This window comes from Narcine bancroftii, chromosome 4 (assembly GCF_036971445.1).
Source record: "Narcine bancroftii isolate sNarBan1 chromosome 4, sNarBan1.hap1, whole genome shotgun sequence".
NCBI lineage: Eukaryota > Metazoa > Chordata > Chondrichthyes > Torpediniformes > Narcinidae > Narcine > Narcine bancroftii.
In genome coordinates this window covers 43,821,037-43,842,139 of record NC_091472.1, presented here as the reverse complement: position 1 = coordinate 43,842,139, position 21,103 = coordinate 43,821,037, and the positions used below count along the sequence as shown (strand labels likewise).

The window sequence follows — 21,103 nt, the reverse complement described above, 5'->3', positions numbered from 1 at the left end:
AGTAAATGGTTCTTCTAACTCCTGTATATCTGCATCCTCTAATATCGGTAAATTCAACTATGATAAAAAAAATCAATCGATCCAGTTTCTTGTTTTCCTTCAGATGTATATAATTTTTTATAAAATGAATAAAATTCATCATTAATCTCACAAGGTTTATAAGTAATAAGAGAATTCCATCTAACAGCATTAATAGTCCTCGAAATCTGTTCTTTCTTTAATTGCCAGATCAATACCTTATGTGCTTTCTCTCCCCATTCGTAGTACCATTGTTTCGTCCTATTAATCACACATTCAACTTGATAAGATTGCAAAGTATTATATTCCAATTTCAACCTAGATAATTCTATTTTCTGATCTTCTGTAGCATCTTTCTGAAATTCCTTTTCTAACTCATCAATCTGTTTCTCTAATTCAAGGCTCTGATTTAATCGATTCTTTTTTTATTTTCGAAGTATAACTAATTATTTGTCCTCTCAAATAGGCTTTCATAGTATCCCATAATACAAACTTACTTTGAACAGAATTAGAATTTTCTTTCAAAAAAATTAATTTGTTTTTTCAAAAAATCAATAAATTCCTTATTTTAGTAACATTATATTAAACCTCCAATAATAAGCCATTTGATTTTTCTCAGAAGTTGCATATGTAAAATATAAAAAGGAGTGATCTGAAATCACCCTAGTTTTATATTCCGCTTGTTGTATTTTCCCTTGTAAATGTGCCGATACTAAAAAGAAGTCAATCCTTGAAAACTATTAATGTCTAGATGAATAAATGGAAAAATCTTTCTCTGTTGGATTAAGACATCTCCAAATATCTACTAAATTAAGATCTTTCATCAACACTTGGACCTGAATTGCCATCTTGGATTTCTTAACTTTCTTTGGAGATTTATCTAATAAAGGTTCCAAACACAATTAAAATCACCACCAACTAAAATATTATCATTAGCTTGACCCAATCATAAAAATGCATCTGAAATAAATATTTCATCATCTGCATTTGGGGCATAAATATTAAGTAAAGCCCAAAATTCACTAAAAATCTTACAATTCAATTTAAGAATGCATCCATTGATTGTAATTCAAAAGATAAATTTTTATGTATCAAAATTGCCACACCTTTAGCTCTAGAATGAAATGAAGAAGAATATACATGCCCAATCCAGTCCCTTTTTACTTTCATGCTTTCCTTCACATTCAGATGTGTTTCTTGTAAAAACGCAATATCAATTTTAATTTTCTTAATATAAGCCAAGACTCGCTTACGCTTAATCGAACTGTTTAATCCTCGAACATTAAAAGTAGCAAACCTCAACTTTGACATATCTACTATTATTACTAAATACCAATAATATCTTTATATAAAAACTCAAATCAACGTATATAGGCCCTCCAATAGAAAAAAAAATCACAAATTAAAAACTAACTAAAATGAAAATAAAAAAAATAAAGAAGTAAAAAAGAAACCCCCCCCCAAAAAAAAACTACCAAAAGGTAGTAATCCCCTAAACAAAAATTGGGTGTGGGTCACCCACCAGTGGCTGATGACTAGTAAAGAACTTAGAGCAAATCTCTCCCTCCCTAGCCAAACAATTAATAACATCAAAATATCATAATAAGCAAATTACCCCTTGATCCATACACTGCCCCTTGAGTTTGGAAATTCATGCATGTCATTACACTGCTTTAATAGGAAACTTCTCTCAAGATGTTACATTGATATGGTTAGAACAACTGAACACCTTGATAATTGCCTGCTGATCGGAGAAAACAATTATGCATTGTAAAGAGTAATTTGTCCCACACAATTCTAACAAACATTTTTGATGAGGTGACTAACATCATGAACAGGAGAATATTTGTATCATTTAGATCTATCTGGATTTTCAGAAGTCACTTGAGATGGCCACTTATAATTAAAGCTGAAGCCCATTGCAATGACAAAACTGGGAAATTGATTGTGTGACAGAAAATGCAGAAAGGGATATGTACCAGATAGGTTAACCAGCTAGATATTTATTTAAATTTAAATTTGGACACACAGCACAGTAACAGATGAATCAGCCCATGCGCCCGTGCTGCTCAAATACACCAATTAACCTGCAATCTTTCTTTGTTTTGAAGGATTTGAGGAAACCCGTGCAGACATGGGGAGAATGTACAAACTCCTTATCTACAGCTCTGGATTTGAAGCCAGGCCGCTGGTACTGTAACAGCGTTGTACTAACCACTACACTAACCGTGCTGCCCTTAACCATATAACCATATAACCATATAACCATTTACGGAGCGGAAACAGGCCATGTTGGCCTTTCGAGTCCGCACCAGTTCACTGATTTTGTGCGCCCTCTTCAGGCATTGGTCCCGGTAGATCTTCATTCAATAACGATGGGCGAATTCAATGCAGGTGGAATCAGTAATGGAATGTTGCAGCATCTGTGTACGTATTATAACTATTCTTTTTGTCACCTTCTTAAGGAGTCCCTTGGAGTTGATCATGACTTGTTTCTGTTGTGACGGTGAGTGGGAAACGTAGAGACTAGAGATGCAAAAAATATCTTTATTTGGTACGAAAAGCAGGCATTCTGGAAGAACCTCCCTTGGAAAGATACTGTTGCACAAAGCACATAGAGTTTTTCAGAACAAAGATAAAAGCAGATGATGAAATATAGTTTCATTATATAATTTACTTCAGCATTTTGATTGTAGACAAGTGAAGAATTACAAACACCTGCCAATGGTCTGAATGTATCAGAGCACAAAACCTCAGATGGTCAGAATGCCTGTTTAGTTATTGTTTTTTGTAGTTTTGAGGAAGGTCTCCCAGGTTATAAAAACACTCTAAATTTTGGTTGGCAGATCTTTAGCTATGTGTCCAAAGTGTCTTCACTCCTGAGATATGGGTTGTGTTCCATGTATCCATGGTCTCATTCTGGAACCTTTTTGTGTGAGAGAAAGGTGTTGTATGAAAGGACAGGTTAATAGAGGATCTTTCATGTTCAAGTTGTCCTCTGATTATACCAGTATAACCTGAGAAAACAGCTTTCTCCTATCCACATAAGCAGACATGACACACATAGAGACAAATGATACATATATTGAAATAAATTTTATTAGTATATTGTAGTCACGGAGAGTTGATTTAGCACCCACAATCATTGAGCATCTCACTGCCTGTGGGTAGAACTTGTTTCTCAGTTGATCTGAAGACTGGACCCACTGCAATTCATCCATCGTCACAATCGCTCCAAGACAGATGCAATAATGCTGGCTCTCCACTCAGCTCTGAATCACCTCAAAAACAGCAATTCATACATATAGCTGCTCTTCATAGACTGCAGCTCGCCCTTCAATACCATTATTCCCTCAGTGCTGGTCAAGAAGCTACAAACTCTAGGACTCTATACCCAACTCTTTAACTTTCTCATTGGAAGACCATAGTCACTACAAATTGGAAACAACATCCCCTCCTCATCTCCTGATCATCAACACAGGTGCACCCCAAGGATGTATGCTTAGCCCACTGCTCTACTCTTTATACACCCAAGACTGTGTGGCCGGGCCCAATTCTAATGCCATCTACAAGTTTGCTGGTGACACCAGAGTTGTCGGCAGAATCGGAAACAACGAGGAGGAAGTGAACAGGAGGGTGATAGATCAGCTCATTGAATGGTGTAACGACATCCACCTTGAGCTCAACATCAGCAAAACCAAGGAGATGATTGTGGACTTCAGGCGGAAGTCAGGGGAACACAACCCAGTCCTCATCGAGGGCTCAGTAGTGGAGGGGGTCAAGAACTTCAAATTCCTGGTTGCCAACATTTCTGAGGATCTGTCTTGGAGCCTCCATGTTGATGCAATCACAAAGAAGGCTCGCCAGTGGCTATACTTTTTGATGTGTCCGAGGAAGTTTGGTATGTCACTGAAGTCTCCTGTCAACTTCTACATTCTGGCTGGTTGCATCACTGCCTAATATTGAGGCACAAAGTCTCAGGATAAGAATAAACTGCAGAGGGTTGTTAACTCGGCCTGCGATATCACAGGCACCGGACTTCACTCCATTGAAGAAATCTACGAGGTATTATCTTAAAAAAGCAGCCTTTAGCCTCAAAGACCCCCACCTCCCAGACCCTCTTCACTCTGCTGCCATTGGGGAAAAGGTGCAGGAGCCTAAAGACGAACTCTCAGCGGCACAAGGACAGCTTCTTCCCCACTGCCATTGGATTCCTGAATGATCACTGAACCAAAGACACTTTTTGTACACTGTTATCGTTATTTTTGATCTAGTGATGTTGTAAGATGATTATAATATGTTGTTTACACTATAATGCTGCTACAATACATGGAATTTCATGACTTGTTCATGCTTATAAATCCTGATTCTGATTTAATACTTCTGTATCATTTCCCTGATGGGATTAGCTGGAAGATACTGTGTGTGTGATGGCAGCATTCCTCCCCAAATTTGCAAGCCCTCTTTAATCAATGATCCTGGAAAATCATATAGTTGGTGGGACTGAAGACTCAATGATCCTCTCTGCTGCTTTTATGATCCTATGGTTTGACCTCCGATCTAATGCTCTACAGCAACCATACCACACTCTGCTGCAGTGTGGTTAGGATGCTCTCAATAGAACTCCTGTAGAAAATTGACAGAATGTAGCTGATAGCCTTGCATGACTCAGCCTTCTCAGGAAATACAGTTGCTGTGGTGCCTTCCTGACAAGTGAAGAGATGTGTGTCCAGGAGAGGTCACTTCTTAAGTGGGGTCAGAAGAACTTGGTTCTCTGCACTCTCTCCATTACAGAGCCACTAATATGTAGTGAAGGGTGGTCCTCCTGAGGTCCACAATCATCTCCTTTGTCTTGTTTCCGTTGACTCTCAGGTTGTTATTCTTGCACCATTTTATGAGATTTTCCACCTCTTCTCTACATTGCAACTTATCGTTGTTGCTGATGTGGTCAACCACTGCCGTGTCATCATCAAACTTGATGCCTCTGTTGGAACTAGATGCAGTGTTGCAGTTGTGAGTCAGTAGTGTGAGCAGGAGTAGGCTGAACACACAGCGCTGACATGTACCAGGGCTCAGCACGATGGTACTCAACATTCTTCTGCCAACATGGACAGACTATGGCTATGGCTTTTCCATGAAGAAGTCCAGAATCCAGTTACAGACATGGGGGTATTAGGCCCAGCGAGGACATCTTCTCCTCCAGCCTCTGGGGTTATGACTGTTTAAAAAAAAAACTGCTGAGCTGAAGTTTAATTTGTGATTGTTAAGTGTCAGGGCCATCCTCATATTTGTTTCAGTAAACAAGTTAGTGATTACTTTAAGCTCGGCCTTTTGAATGAACAGACTCAAACATTTACACAAATCAGATGAGTGACTGTTGCTGAAGTGATTATAATGATCAGAGTGGAGGTGATAGAGGAGGAATATTTTCCAACACCTTGTATCTCGCCTCGCCACTTTCCAACCATTTGACATCAATAATTGACTTCACCAATTTCCATTAGCCCTCTCCCCCACTCTCTTGCTTTCCCTTATTGCTCTGTCTCCCTTCTTCCAGGTTGTAGAGCGCGTCGAAAGAACCAAAGACTTGTTGATCCAAACCAAGGCTTTTATTAACTAAAAGACTGGAGCGTATCACAAGAAGGTCGACCAGTCCGGAATGACCTGGTCTGGCTAGGAGCAATCCTTTAAGACCTGCCATTGGCTACACTCTCAGCCAATCACAGTCATCCTACACTCCCATCTGTACATATACACATTGGTGATAGAATCTGAACTATCATACAGGTCCCATTCCTTTCCCTTCCACACCTGTAGAAAACACGTTCATTTAGAGATACATTGTTTTCTTCTTTCTTTGGCTTGGCTTCGCGGACGAAGATTTATGGAGGGGGTAAATGTCCACGTCAGCTGCAGGCTCGTTTGCTGACAAGTCCGATGCGGGACAGGCAGACACGGTTGCAGGGGAAAATTGGTGGGTTGGGGTTGGGTGTTGGGTTTTTCCTCCTTTGTCTTTTGTCAGTGAGGTGGGCTCTGCGGTCTTCTTCCAAGGAGGTTGCTGCCCGCCGAATGGTGAGGCGCCAAGATGCACAAGTTGGAGGCGATATCAGCCCACTGGCGGTGGTCAATGGGGCAGGCTCCAAGAGATTTCTTTAGGCAGTCCTTGTACCTCTTCTTTGGTGCACCTCTGTCACGATCTTGATTACACTGGACAATGATGACTCTGCTTCCTGAAGATTTTTGGGTGTATTTTATGGATTTTGGGCTGCTGAACACGAAAATCAACTTAAATGTTCCTATCATGTACTTTTTTCCCCTCGATACAACCTACTTTTTTTTGTGATTTCTGCCCTATTTTGAGTCTAGTTGAAGCATATACAATTATCAAGTGCAACATGTCATTGAAAATTCATTTTCTGCATTTTCACTTGAACTTCTTCCCTTCTGATCTCGGCGCAGTGAGTGACAAATATGGTGAAAGGTTTCACCAGGACATGTGACCATAGAAAAGCATTATCAGGGCAACTGGAATTCATCAATGTTGGCTGAATATTGTTGGACACGGACACAAATGGCATCAGATACTGAGTAGAAAAGAAAAACAGCGGCAAAACATTTTTAGGTCATTTGAACTAACTAATGAGTCAGCAAACATTGTGCAACTAGACATATTAAATTTAATTAAAAATTAATTTAATGTTTCTCTAAATTCCTACATGATGCAGCAAATCTGAAATGATCTTTATGTTCAGCTTGAAGTTGTCCATCATAATGCCCAATGTTTTTTTTTCCAGGAAGCAAACCTTTTGAAAAGATTTGTTGTCCAGGTTTACCACCCATACACACAGATTTGGTTTGCTGGTTAGGGCCACAGCTTGGTAACCACTTCAGGATGCATACCAACATCTGACACAAGCAAATTTGAAGAAATTACTTCGTGGTCCATCTCCTTTGACAGAGCCAAGGCTTTGGTGGTGTGAAGAAGGATATCCCCTTGGAGATTTCACTCTTGTCATTATAGCACTGTCTCCTGCTCAACGATCGTGTCATGCTTCACTTATTACCCATCTTTTAGAATAACCTGTAACCGACTGCTCTACACACACACACACACACACACACACACACACACACACACACACACACACACACACACACACACACACACACACACACACACACACACACACACACACACACACACACACACACACACACACACGTATATGAATGCCCTTTTTCCGCAGTCTGTTTCTGCTGAGTTAGCTGGGCAGCTTGACCAACACCATTTTAGGGCTGTTGATCTGATGCTGCCCCAGCTTCTACCCACCCCCCCGCTGGTTCATTGCCCTGGGAGTCACTTTAGTGATCTCTGTCCACATCTGCTGCTGCGTGATGTGCCGGCCCGATCCCTGCAATTGTAAGGCCACCACATGACCCCATCCCCCTCCCCCAGAACCGGCTTTACAGTCTATAGTGTCTGTAGGTATAGTCCCCAAAAGGTTTTTTGTGGTCTGCCTCTGGGACCAAGTGGTGGTGTCTCCACAAGTTCTGCTGGGTCTGTGTGGGCAGGCTTGAGTCTTTCTGTAGTGAAGACCTTTGGTTTACCACCCATGTCCAACTCGAAGGTTGCTCCGTTGTTCCAGATGACTTGAAAGGGATCTTCGTATGGCTTCTTCAGTGGTGAACAGTGGGGTCCTCTGAGTACAACATGTACTCACTGTCCTTGAGTTCTTTGGGGATGTTGGACATGTCTGGAGGGTGGGATCAGAGCCAGGTTACTGACCTTTTTGCGCAGCCTGTCCAGGAAGGTGGTTGTCTCCTCCTGCTGGCCTCTGGCCTGTGGAACGAAATCCCCAGGAACTGTGAGTGGGGCTCTGTAAACGAGTACAGCGGAGGATGCATGGAGGTCTTCTTTCGGTGCTGTTTGGATGCCCAGTAGTGCCCATGATAGCTCATCCACCCAGTTTGGGCCCTGAGTCTGGTCATGAAGACAGTCTTGAGGTGCCTGTGGAAATGCTCCACCATGCTGTTGGCTTGCAGGTGGTTTGCCATTGTATGGTGTAGCTGAGTGCCCCACAGGTTGGCAATGTCAGTCCACACACTGGAGGTGAACTGTACACCTCGGTCAGAAATGATGTGCTGTGGCAGTCCAAATCTTGCAATTCAGGATGAGAGGAGTACTTTGGCACAGGACCTGGTGGATGTGTCAGCCAGCGGGATTGCTTCTGTCCACCGGGTGAAGTGGTCGACCACTGTGAACAGTTAGCAGAAACCCTGAGAGACTGGCAAGCGTCCCACTATGTTCACATGAATGTGGTCAAACCTGTGTTCTGTTGGCTCAAAAGGCTGTGGGGGGGGGGGGTCCTTGGTGTGTCGCTGCACTTTGGCTGTTTGGAATTGCAAACACACCTTGGCCCATCCCCAGATTTGTTTCTGCAATCCATACCACACGTACTTGCTGGCCACCAACCAAACCAGAGTCCTGATGGATGGGTGTGCCAGCCCGTGGATGGAATCAAAAGCTTGTCGCCCCCATCTGTTGGGACAATGGGTTGAACCTGCCCAGTGGCCACGTTGCACAGGAGGGTGGTAGTACCTGTGCTGACTGGAACATCCTGAAACCAAAGGCCTGTGACAGCAGTCCTGTACTGTGGGATCTTGTCGTCCTGCTGCTGTGCCTCTGCCATTGTTGCAAAGTCCAGAGTATTGACCAGGGAAAGGATGCTGTGTCTTGATAAAGCATCTGCGACCACTTTGTCTTTGCCCGAGATGTGCTTGACGTCGGTGCTGTACTCTGAGATGTAAGACAAGTGTCTCTGTTAGTGGGCTGACCACGGATAAGAAATTTTAGCCAGGGCAAAAGTCAGTGGTTTGTGGTCCGTGAAAGCCCTTCCCTCAAGAAAGTACCAGAAGTAGCGGATGGCTAAGTACAGCACCAGCAGCTCTCTATCGAAAGCACTGTAGTTTAGTTCAGGGGCCACAGATGTTTGCTGAAGAAAGCTAGTGGGTACCAACTTCCTTCTATCTGATGCTCCAGGACTTCACCAATCGCTGTTCCTGAGGCATCGACTGTGAGGGCCGTGGGTGCATCTGGTCTGGGGTGGGTCAGGAGTGCAGCTTTGGCCAGGGCTTCTTTGGTTTCCACAAACGCTCGGGCGGATTCTTCGTGCCAGGTCAGGTTCTTCTCCTTGCCGGACATCAGGATGAACCGAGGGCGCATCACTCGAGCAGCTGCTGGGATAAACGTGCGGTAAAAGTTTATCATCCCCACGAACTCCTGCAGACCTTTGGTAGTACTGGGCTTCAGGAAACTGCCTTGTTGGGCAGTGATGTGGCCCTGTCCTTTGTAATCCTGTGGCCAAGGAAGTTGATGGTGATCAGGCCAAACTAGCATTTGGCCAGGTTGATGGTGAGGCTGAACTCCTGCAGATGACTACAGAGATTTCGGAGGTGCTGAAGGTGTTCCTGTTGGGTTCTACTTGCCACGGGGATATCGTTGAGGTAAACGAAAATGCCGTCCATGTCTCGGCCCACTGCGTCCATCAGTCACTGAATGTCTGTGCCACATTTTTTTAGCCTGAATGGCATCCTCAGGAACTCAAACAGCCCAAATTGAGAGATGATGGCCATCTTAGGGAGGTCATCAGGATGTACCGCAATCTGGAGATATCCTTGCATGAGGTCCACTTTTGAGACTATTGTTGCCCCGTGCAGGTTTGCCGCAAAATCCTGGATGTGTGGCATGGGGTAACGGTCCGGGATGGTGGCCTTATTGAGCTGGCGATAGTCACCACATGGTCTCCAGCCCCCAGTTGCTTTAGGTACCATGTGCAGGGGTGAGGCCCATGGGCTGTCTGACCATCGATCAACACCCAACTCAGAGTTTGTGGAACTCCTCGTTGGCCAGTTGGAGCTTTCCCAGGGGAAGTAGTCTTGCCCTTGCATGGTGAGGTGGGCACTTGGTCAGGATGTGATGTCTTCCGTCATGTCGAGGCATCTTCGCTGTGAACTGAGGGAGAAGGATTGCCGGGAATCCCACTAGCACCATGGAGAACTCATCCTCAGAGCTGTGGATGGAGTCCAGGTGCATTGCCAGAAACCCAGTGCCCCTCAGTGTGATGGTCTGGTAGGTCTCGGTGTGGATGAGTCGCTTACCCTCAAGGTCAGCTGGAAGGCTGTGGGATCGCAGGAAATCCGCTCCAAGGAGTGGTTGTTCCACTGCGGCCAGCATGAACTCCCACAAGGGCCAGCATCTTGTTGATGAGTGCCGATGGGGATCGGTCTCCATGCCCATCCAGGTGGAGCAAACATGCACCTTGCTCTTGCCATGAGAGTCCGAACGTCTCGGTTAATAGTTTTTTGAAGGCAGTGCAAGTGCCTTCCATTGGTATCCTGTGGATAAAGTTGGCAACTCTGTCTGTAGTCTGCAGATCCAGGGCACTGACCACATGGTAGTACCGGGTGGTCTCTGCTGTGATGCCCCGAATCTGGAACTGAGCCTCTGCCTGGTCAAACCATACGTCGGGTCGAACTGTCCAGAAGGTCGGGAGCTTCAGGCCAACTGCGCTGACTGCTGCTTCGTTCTCCATCGCTAGGTTTAGATTCCTTCTAAACCGTCAGGGTGACCAATTGTAGCTGACCACTACAAAGACACACACCACACACCACACGGGGAGGTTAAGCTCACTCCTTTATTAGGGCTGGAATGGCTGCTTTTATGCTGTTCAAGTTCCTGCCATCTTTGCTGATTGACTAAGTCAGCCAGGTGAATAACACTAGCGGGAGGGAACATCCATGCATATGAATGCCCTTCTTCCCCTGCCTGTTTCTGCTGAGTTAGCTGGGCAGATTGACCAAAACCATTTTAGGGCTGTTGGTCTGATGCTGCCCCAGCTTCTACCCCTCACCAGTTCATTGTCCTGGGAGTCACTTTAGCAATTTCTGTCCACATCTGCTGCCGCGCAATGTGCCGGCCCGATCTCTGCAATTGCGGGCCGCCACAAATCCAAGGCCAAAGCCCTTCAAAACTTGCATGTTTTCAATTTTTATCCCATGGCTACTGAACCAGGTGGAAGTAGGGGAAATCATTTTATTTATTTCCTCAACAACATTGATCTCTTCAATTAGTGACAACTGATGAGAGTAGCTTTAATGTTGTAATGGGGATACATGAAAGGTATGGAAGAAATCCATATGGAAATGATGTCAAAAGTACAATTCAGTATCTAAATGAAAGAAAAATCATAGTTTTTGTGGTATTTGAATCATTCCTCCTTTTTTTTTCTAAAGGATGAGGAAGAAAAATTAACAGACATAAATCACATGGCAATGGTGCATTAGTGTGCCAGGCAGGTCTCATCGTTCAATCATTGCAAAATGATTTGGATGCAGCACCAATGTAATACAAGCTGGACAATTGCAAACATCCGTCTTTAATTTACTTTGGAAGGACATGAAATCATTGTTATGTCATTTCATCTGAACAAAGGTCGTCATTATGCTTTGATATACCAGGTAATCCTTTTTTTGGCTTCGTATTAGATCTTGATGACCTCCAGCGTATTGTTTCCTTGAAAACAAATCAAAGAAGATCAACCATAACTCTACTTTCATAGCTAATTTAATGTAAAGTAAAAGCAAGAGAAATAAAAAAGTATAAAGGAGCTTATCACTTTCAACGCCCTTATTATTTAACTTTTTTCCATATTTACAAATTAATATTCAAAATTTACATATTCTACGAAGGAAAGAGTAAACTGACTGATGCACCATAAACAATTCCAAAAGACTGGAAGTTACATGAAATTGACAGACTTTTATTCACAATAGAATGGAGGAACATCCATGCTAGTTGACTATCCTGATCTGGGGAGGGGGCTGTGGAAAAGTCACCTTTATTCAGGAGGCTGTGGGAGTAACCATGAATACAGTTGACCAATTGACATGCCCAGTTAAATACACAAACAGTGGTTTACCACATTCACCCCTTGTTTTTAACAAAAAGAGTTCAGCGGGGTGAAGTGCATTAGATGTTATCATCGATTAAGTCTTTCATGTGGTCTAGTCTGCCACTGTAACTGTCATAGTACTGCTTCTGAGCAGCAATGGAGTCCTGGAAGATCTGGGGTGCCGGTTTGCAGTCATCAGCATTGGTTTGGTGGATGTATGGCAATGAGTCTGGCATGCCATCTGCTGGGGTTGGGATAAACTGCCATGGCCCTGGCATATCATGGGTGATGATAGGTGACAGGGGTGCAGGGTGATTGGTAATCGTCTCCAGAAACCCTGAGAGTGCCAGGTCTCTAACAGAGACTGTTCCCATGCCCATAAGGGTACGTCACAGAGGCATATTGGGGTTGGCGTGGAGGAGGTGGAGACGTTCAACCAGAGGGACAGACTTATGGCTCTACACATGCTTCCAAAGTAGGACCAGCCCTGGGGACATCAGCCAGGCTGGCAGTGTGGTCCATGTTGCACACTTCCTGGGGAAGGAAAACATACATTAATGTGGAGTGGCATTGGTGGCAGGACATAGGAGTGATCTGATTGAGTAGAGTGCCTCAGGGAGGACATCTTGCCAGCAGGAGACGGGATGGCCTTCCAGACAGTAGCATTCTCCCTTTCCACCTGTCCATTCCCTCAGGGGTTGAAGCTGGTGGTTCTGCTCATGGTGATGCCTCTGGTCAGCAGGTACTGGCACAGATCGTCATTCGAAAAGGAATGCCATAGATATAGCAGGGGAACCCAAATACAGTTTAGAGACTGCATAGGGCCTTGATGACTGTGCCAGCTGTCATGTTCGGGCAGGGGATGGTGAACAGAAAACATGAATACTCATCAAGACAGAACACATTTCTGTTGGTGGAAGGGAGGGGAACCTTGAAATTGGCACTGAATCATTCAAAGGGGCAGGATGCCTTTATCAGGTGCGCTTTGTCGGGCAGTAGCAGTGAGCCTTGCACCCCACGCAGACCTGGCAGTTCCTGGTCATTTCCCTGATGTTCTCAGTGGAATACATTGATGGATGAAATGAGCCATGCAGATGATGCCTGGGTGGCAAAGCTCATCCTGCAGTGACCGCAACTGGTGGGTGTGTGCAGAGGCACAGCTTCCTCTTGACAGGGCACCTAGAAGTTCATTGAGTACCTGGCCAGTATGATGTCATAATTATAGGTGGAGAATTCAATCCTCCACCTAACAATCTTATTGTTCTTTATTTTACCCCTTTTTGCATTATTATACATAAATGCCACTGATCGCTGGTTGGTGAGCAGTGTAAATTTTCTGCCGGCCAGGTAATGCCTCCAGTGCCTGATGGCCTGTACAGTGGCTTGAGCCTCTTTCTCCAGTGATGGGTTCTGAAGCTCGTGGCCCTGTAGGGTGCAGGAGAAAAAAGGTAACTGACCTGCCAACCTGGTTAAGGGTAACAGCCAGAGTTACATCAGAAGCATCATTTTCCATCTGGAAGGGTGCATTCTCATCTACTGAATATATGGTGACCTTTTCAATGTAGCTCTGAACATAGTCGTAAGCTGCTTGGGCTTCTTCTGACAATGGGAAAGAGATGGACTTTTCTTAGTGAGGGACCCACTGGGCGTAGTAGAAGCCCAGGCACGTCCTTAACACTTTCATGGTCCTCGCGATTGGGAGGTCTAACAGGGGGCGCATTTGATTGGGGTCAGGGCCAATGACGCCATTCTCCACCACATAGCCCAGGATCACCAGTCATTTCATCCAGAATATGCACTTACTGGAGTTGTATGCGAGGTTCAGGGCCTTGGCCATGTGGAGAGACCTCTTGAGATTGTTTTAAGAAAGGGAGACGTAATGATAGTGATCATGTTTGCATGGCCACTAGCAAAGCCTTGATTATAGTTACTGTTTGATTAAACTTGGCTGCCAGAGAGCACGAGACACAGTATACAGATCTGTAAAGGATGCTTGCATCCTCATGGCATGCCACATGGTGCTGCTTAGAACAACTTTAAAACCTTTTCCTTCATCCATGAGTTGTCCAAGAACTCACACATATGAATACAAGATGAAACACTGTCTATACCCTAATAATTTTATAAACCTCTATCAAGTCTCCCCTCATTCTTCTTTATTCAAAGGAGTATAGTCCTCACACATTTAATCTTTACATGTACCTCAAATGAAGACAAGCAACATCTTATTAAATTGCCTCTGCACTCTCAGTCTTATTGATATCTTTCCTGTTGCTGGGTGACCAGAACTGCACACAATTTTCTAAGTGTGGCCTCACTAATGTCTTGACTAACTTCAACATTTCAACTTCTATACACAATACTTTGATTTATAAAGGCTAAGATGCCAAAAAGCGTTCTTTACAACCTTGTCCATATACAATGCCACCTTCTGGGAACAATATGTATGCATTCCCAGATCTCTTTGCTCCTCTATGGCCGACCATTTACGATGTACATCCTATCTTGATTCACTCTTCCAAAGTGCAATACCTCACACCTATCTGCATTAAATTCCATCAGCCATTTATTGGCCCAGTTTACCAGCTGGTCCAGATCCCTCTGCAAGCTTTGAAAAACTTCCTCAGTCCACTGCCCCTCCTATTTGTGTCATCAGCAAACTTGCTGATCCAATTCATCACATTATCATCAAGGCAGAAAGACAACACTGATCCCTGAGGTACACCACTCGACACAGACCTCCAGTCTGAGAAGTAACTATCCACCATCACGATTTTCTTCCACCAAGCCAAATTTGAATCCATTTTGCAACTTCTCCAAGTATACCTAGTGTCCTAACCATATGAACCAACCTCTCATGTAGAACCTTGTCAAAGGCCTTAATAAAGTCCATATAGACAACATCAAGAGCTTTTCCCTCAACATTCTTGCGAGCTTTCTAAAATAAAACTCTACAAGATTTGTTAAACACAACCTACTGCACACAAATCCATGCTGACTGTCCTTAATCAGCTGATGATGGTCCAAATAACTATACATTCTATCTCTCAGAAAACCTTCAAATAATTTACATACTATTGACATCAGGGTCACTGGCCTACAATTGCCTGGCTAACTCTTGGAGCCCTTCTTTAACAGCAGGACAACTTACGCCACCCTCAAATTCTCTGGTACCTCCCCCATGACCAAGGACATTTTGAATATATCCACCAGGGGCCGTGTAATTTCAGCACTTGTCTCCCTCAAAGTGCAGGGGAATATCAATATCCACTGCAGGGGATTTGTCTACCTTTATTCATTGCAAGGCAGCAAGTACCTCCTTCTCCTTAAACTCCTCATGTTCCATGACACTTGTTTGTTTCCCTTCCATCTTTAGTCCCTATACCAGTTTCCTGTGCAAATATTGATGCAAAAAAATCTCCCCCATTTCATGAGGTTCTGATTTTCTAGGGGTTCAATTTTGTCCCCAACTGTCCATTTACTTTTAATATATTTGGAGAAATCCTTTTCATTTTTCCTTCACGTTATCTGCCAAAGCACCTTCATGTCTTCTTTTTGCTTTCCTAATTTCCTGAAGCATTCTGTAACAGTTTCTATACTCTGCAAGTAGCTCTTTTGCTCCTTGTTGTCTATAACCGCATATATAGTCCCTGTAATGGCAGGGCTTCATGTTTGAATTGTCCCTGTAATATGGCCGACCACGAGTCCCAGCGGCCCGCGCTGAGATGGCGCTGGACCCTCTCCACCACAGGCTAAGAAACACATCAGGAGTGTTATGACATCACTTCCAGTTTTGGAATGGTGAAGCAGAAGTGATAAAAATGGTCTAAAGAGAGATTAAAACGGTTCTTTGCTGATTACAACGCATGTCAGTGTTTTCCTCTGTAGCTCTGCGTTAAAGGGCACCACATTGGAGACCCTAACAGTTCGGATGTCTCTGAACCCAACACAATAGTTGGCAAACCAGCACTGAGCACAGTGGCCATTAAGTTGTCGCACAACATCCAACGACCAAAGGACCGCCTATTCACGCCAAGGCAAGGAGATTCCCCCTGACCATTTACAACAAACCTAAGAGAAATTTAAAACAATGGAAGAGCTGGGCATCATCAGGCATTCCAACAGCCCTAGTTGTCTCCCCTACACATGGTCTGCCAACCACGCAGGGGGGCTACCGAAGACTGAACAGTACAACGGTACCAGATCACTACCCTATACCACACATTCAGGATTTTGCCACGAATCTGCATGGGCAATGGATGTGCCCAAGATAACCATTATAACTGGGAGTTTTGAATTTCTGATTCAAGTGCCAGAGATCTGACCACTACAACTTTTCCCTGGTAGGTCATCTCCATTAAAATTATCCAAAACAGTATACCCATTGTAACAGGAATGGCTGCAGGGCTACCCTGCTCTCTCTGCCTCTTACGGTGGCCTCTCCTGACAGTCACCCCACTGCATTCCTCCCTACCACTTAGAGGTGACTGCCTACCTGAAGCTCCTCTCTATCACAACCTCTCCTCCCCAAATGATCCAGAGTTCATCCAGCTCCAGCTCCCTAACTTGGTCTCCCAGGAGTTGCAGCTGGATGCTCTCTTGCAAGTGTAGTCAACAGGGACACTTGGGCTGCCCCTGACTTCCCAAGTCCTGCAATTGGAACATTGGACTGCCCTAACTTCTACCTCCATAACTTATTGCTTGCAATAATCACAATTAACTAAAGAAACTTACCACACTTCTTCAGCCACTGCTCAACAAAGCTGCTGAGAGACAAAGACGCAACATCAATGCCCCACTGAGCCACTCCATCACTGGGTGCTCCAATAGCTGTACCTCGTTTTATTACTCTCTACCTGTTAATTCAATTGCTTTCTAGCCCTAATCAATTGTCTCAATTGAACTCAGCCCTAATCTTTCACTGCCTCCTCATACTTGGGACATCTGAAAGCTGTGTTATTATTGCTTGATCATATTGTTTAGGGTACAAACAGAAATCAAATGTGAAGTGAATTTTCAGCACATGGGGAGATACTAGGATGAGCATATGTTCTTCTTTATTGCTTTATGCCATAGAGATCAGAACACGTTTGTCCTGATCCTGAGTTCTTGCAAATTTATTTTCATCAACTTGATCCATATAAGATTTATGGTACCTCGTGATTGATTTCTAGCCTTTCTAGATTCTTGTCAAGTGTTTATTCAACCCTCACCCTAACACTCCCACTCTCCAGTTGATAGTTACTTGCTTCCTCCAAAAGGGAGGCAGAAAATGAATTCTAGCTCCTGCCCTCTACAGAGCTGCTGAACAATTTCCTCCCTGTGCTCCAACCCCTCAACACTGGCACAGACCCAGCAGTCTCTCCACTAAAGGTTTGTGGCCGAGCCAGTAAACCTTGGGATAACCTTCAGGTGCTTCTGTTGACTTCAGTTCAAAATCTCTGATCCATTTATATGTTGTGGCCATGAAATGTGCTCTGATCTCCCAACCTCCACTCCTATTCCTCTGTGTTCAGACCTGACAAGGGATGTGATTAATAACTCAAGTTTTTGCTGGGACTAAATGATTGACCTCTGATAGCATAATAACCCAAAGAACAGAAGAAATAGAGGCAGAATCTTCAGCCCTACGTGCCTGCTCTGCCATTTGAGGAAATCAAGTCTTTTGTCTTATCCCGCTTTTTAATCTATACTCATCCACATACAAGGTCATCTGTGATCCATCTCAACACCAATATCTTTCAATTACTCGTCACTTTTTAAAAACATTTCACAGCATCCCAACCCAAAAATTGGGCAGGTACTGACCTCGAGGGTCGGGTGCACCTTGTCACCACAGCATCCTGTTCCTTCCTGCAGGTAAGGCCTTCTTCCTTTTACTCCGGTGACTTTTTAACTTTCTTTCCAGCTGTTCTTACTTTCTCCTTCTTGGAAGCCATCTTCTTTTTCTCTTCTCTGTATCTTTATCCTCTATTTCTTGTACTCTATTTTATGTTATGCTTTGCTTTTTCCAAACTTTTTTTCCTATTTTCCTGGAGAGGGCTAGTTTCCCCGACCAGCCACTACTCCACCACATGACTCCTCCCCGAATTTGAAGTTTTTGATCCTTTCCACTACTGAACGCTCGATGAGGACTGGGTCGTGTTCCCCTGATTCCCTCCTGAAGTCCACAATCATCTTACTTTTGCTTATGTTGAGTGGAAGATTGTTGTTGTTGCACTATTCATGAGCTGATCTATCTCCCTCCTGTATGCTTCCTCATTGTTTTTTGTGATTCTGCCAACAACTGTGGTGTCATCGCCAAATTTGTGGATAGTATTGGAATTGTGTCTGGCCACACAGACATGGGTATATAACAAGTAGAGCAGTGGGCTAAGAATACATCCTTGAGTGCCTGTGTTGATAATCCGTAAGGAGGAGATGTTGTTTCAAATTCGTACTAACTGTGGCCTTCCAATGAGGAAGTCAAGAATCCAGTTGCAGAGGCCCAGAGTTTGTAGCTTCTTGACCACCACCGAGGGAATAATGGTGATGAAGGCTGAGCTGTAGTCGATAAAGAGCAGCCATATGGTTGCATTGCTGTTTTCAGGGTGATCCAGAGCTGTGTGTTGCCAAATAAATGCCAATTATCAGAAATTGTTGCCAAAGGAAAATTGATAATAAGGCTTTGTAAAATAGAAGTTGCCTATAAACTTATTGCAGAGTAAAAATTTAGGTTCCCATATTTAAGGATATTGAGTTGACCAGAAGGACAATCAATCAGCTTGTCCCATGTTGTAAATCAATGGCTGTGAAGGGCCAGTGAGAAAGACTTGGTGGTGGCAGACAGTGAAAAGCAACAATTGCACATCAGTCTTTTCAGCTAATGCTCATTTATTTTAAGTTTATTTGTCACAAAATGATTAGTACAGGATTTTTCTTCAATCAGAATACAGCCATGTAAAGAACACAATTCACAAAACAAAGAGATACAAATCAAAGATCAATTCGCATCAAGCAAGAGCAGAATAATAAGTTATAGAGTTGATTGAGGATCTTGATGACTGCAGAGAAGGGATTGACTTAAGCCTTTTACCCTCTTAAGCCTCCTCCCAATTGAAAGAGGAAGAAGAGAGTGTGTCTGGGGTGTGGCGATGGGTCTTTCAGAATGTTGGCTGCCTTTCTTAAGCAGCTAATGTATGTGCTGCATTCACCACCTTCTTCAGTTTTTAATCTCCAGCAGAGCAGCTCCTACAGTATATCACACATGATGCATCCAACATGTAGGCTTTTGATGGTGCACCTGTCAAAGTTGGTAAGGGACAATTCTTCTAAGAAACTAGAGGCATTGGTGTGCTTTCTTAATCATCACATCAGTGTATTTGGCCCAGGTCAGGCCTTTGGAGATATTTGGCCCAGGTCAGGCCTTTGGAGATATTTGGCCCAGGTCAGGCCTTTGGAGATATTTGGCCCAGGTCAGGCCTTTGGAGATATTTGGCCCAGGTCAGGCCTTTGGAGATATTTGGCCCAGGTCAGGCCTTTGGAGATATTTGGCCCAGGTCAGGCCTTTGGAGATATTTGGCCCAGGTCAGGCCTTTGGAGATATTTGGCCCAGGTCAGGCCTTTGGAGATATTTGGCCCAGGTCAGGCCTTTGGAGATATTTGGCCCAGGTCAGGCCTTTGGAGATATTTGGCCCAGGTCAGGCCTTTGGAGATATTTGGCCCAGGTCAGGCCTTTGGAGATATTTGTTCCGAATAAATTTAAGCTGACTCCTCTTTTGACTTCAGCACCATTCGCATAGATACAGGTGTCCTGAAGTCAATTAATTCATCATTGATGTTAAGAGAGAGGTTGTTATCTTTAGTGGCAGCATGCCTCTCACCTATATTCTGTCTCATAGTTATTTGATACACATCCCACTCCAGTGGTGTCTTTAGCAAATTTGAAGATGGAGGAGGAATGGTATTTGGCTATATACATGCAGGTGTAGAGGGAGTACAGTAGGGGATTGAATACACATCCTTGAGGATCGCTGATATTAAGGTGATCATGGAGAAGATGTTGTCACCCATCTTCACTAATTGCAGTCTGTTAGCCAGGAAATCAAGGATTCATTTGGAAAGGGAAACATTAAGGACTGGATCCTGAAGTTTGGTAATGAGTGTATTCAGGATTATCTTATTGAAGGAAGAGTTATAGTCCATTAACAGTAGTCTAAAATAGGTGCCCTTGATACTCAGGCTTTCCAGGTGGAGAGCCAAGGATATGGTACGGGCCATGGATCTGTTTGTCCAGTAGGCAAATTGAAATAGTCGAGACTGGCTGGTAGGCTAGAATTAACATAAGCCCATCCTCTTGAAGCAGTTCATGATTGTGAATGTCAAAGTCACTGGTCAGTAGTTTTTTTAGGCCCATTATTATGCTTCTCTTTGGTACTGGTATAGCAGTGACTTTCTTGAAACGTTGTCGTTTTGCAGGGAGAGATTAAAGATATCTGTGGATATGTCGATCTGGGACTGGGACAATCATTTTCCGCAGGTTTACCCACTGAAAGGCTACCCTGACTTTAGCAGCTGAGACCATGGATGCCTTAATGCAGAGTTATACTGCAATTAATATCTTCTGGGTTAGCCTCTCACAGCTAATCTCGTTTATAGCAAGACTAACCCAACTGGTGTAGAAAAAGACAATCTCTTTGTAAACAATGATTAGCTCAGTGCAGTAGTAAGTCAGAAAGAATACTCAATTAGTATAAAATACATCTTTGAATAGTTACTCATGTTGAACAATTCAAATAAAGCCTATGTTCAAAACACCAAATAATGATGATTGCATTTATGCCCTATAACCTTAATAAGTCTTGTCTGCACAGTCACAAACCAAATGTTAACACTGAGTCTTCCCTGTCTTTGTTCAGTTGATATTTTTGGGGAACCAATAATATTCTTAAGAGTTCTGGTGAGTGAATAAGTTCTGAGGGCTTTTTTTTTGAGATTTCAGTTGCATTATTTGCACCAAATTATTTCTTTAAGATCTCATCTCTCTCCAGATTGTCTCATGATTGTGGTGAATAAGTGGTTGTAGGATTTATATCCCATTTATATCTCTTATTTAATAGGCACTGCTCACCATCAACTAGTTATTGTCCAATAAA

General features: G+C 43.6%; 1 protein-coding gene across 1 annotated transcript in view; it reads left to right on the top strand.

Annotated features, from left to right (window-relative positions):
* Positions 1–2,086: 2,086 nt before the first annotated feature.
* The window catches only part of mta3 (metastasis associated 1 family, member 3), a 159,294-nt gene continuing 140,277 nt past the window's right edge, over positions 2,087–21,103 (top strand). The window contains exon 1 of the mRNA XM_069931134.1: positions 2,087–2,209. Within this exon, the coding sequence (XP_069787235.1) occupies positions 2,153–2,209 (57 nt within the window). The 5' untranslated portion in view covers positions 2,087–2,152. The remainder of the gene's footprint in view (positions 2,210–21,103) is intronic.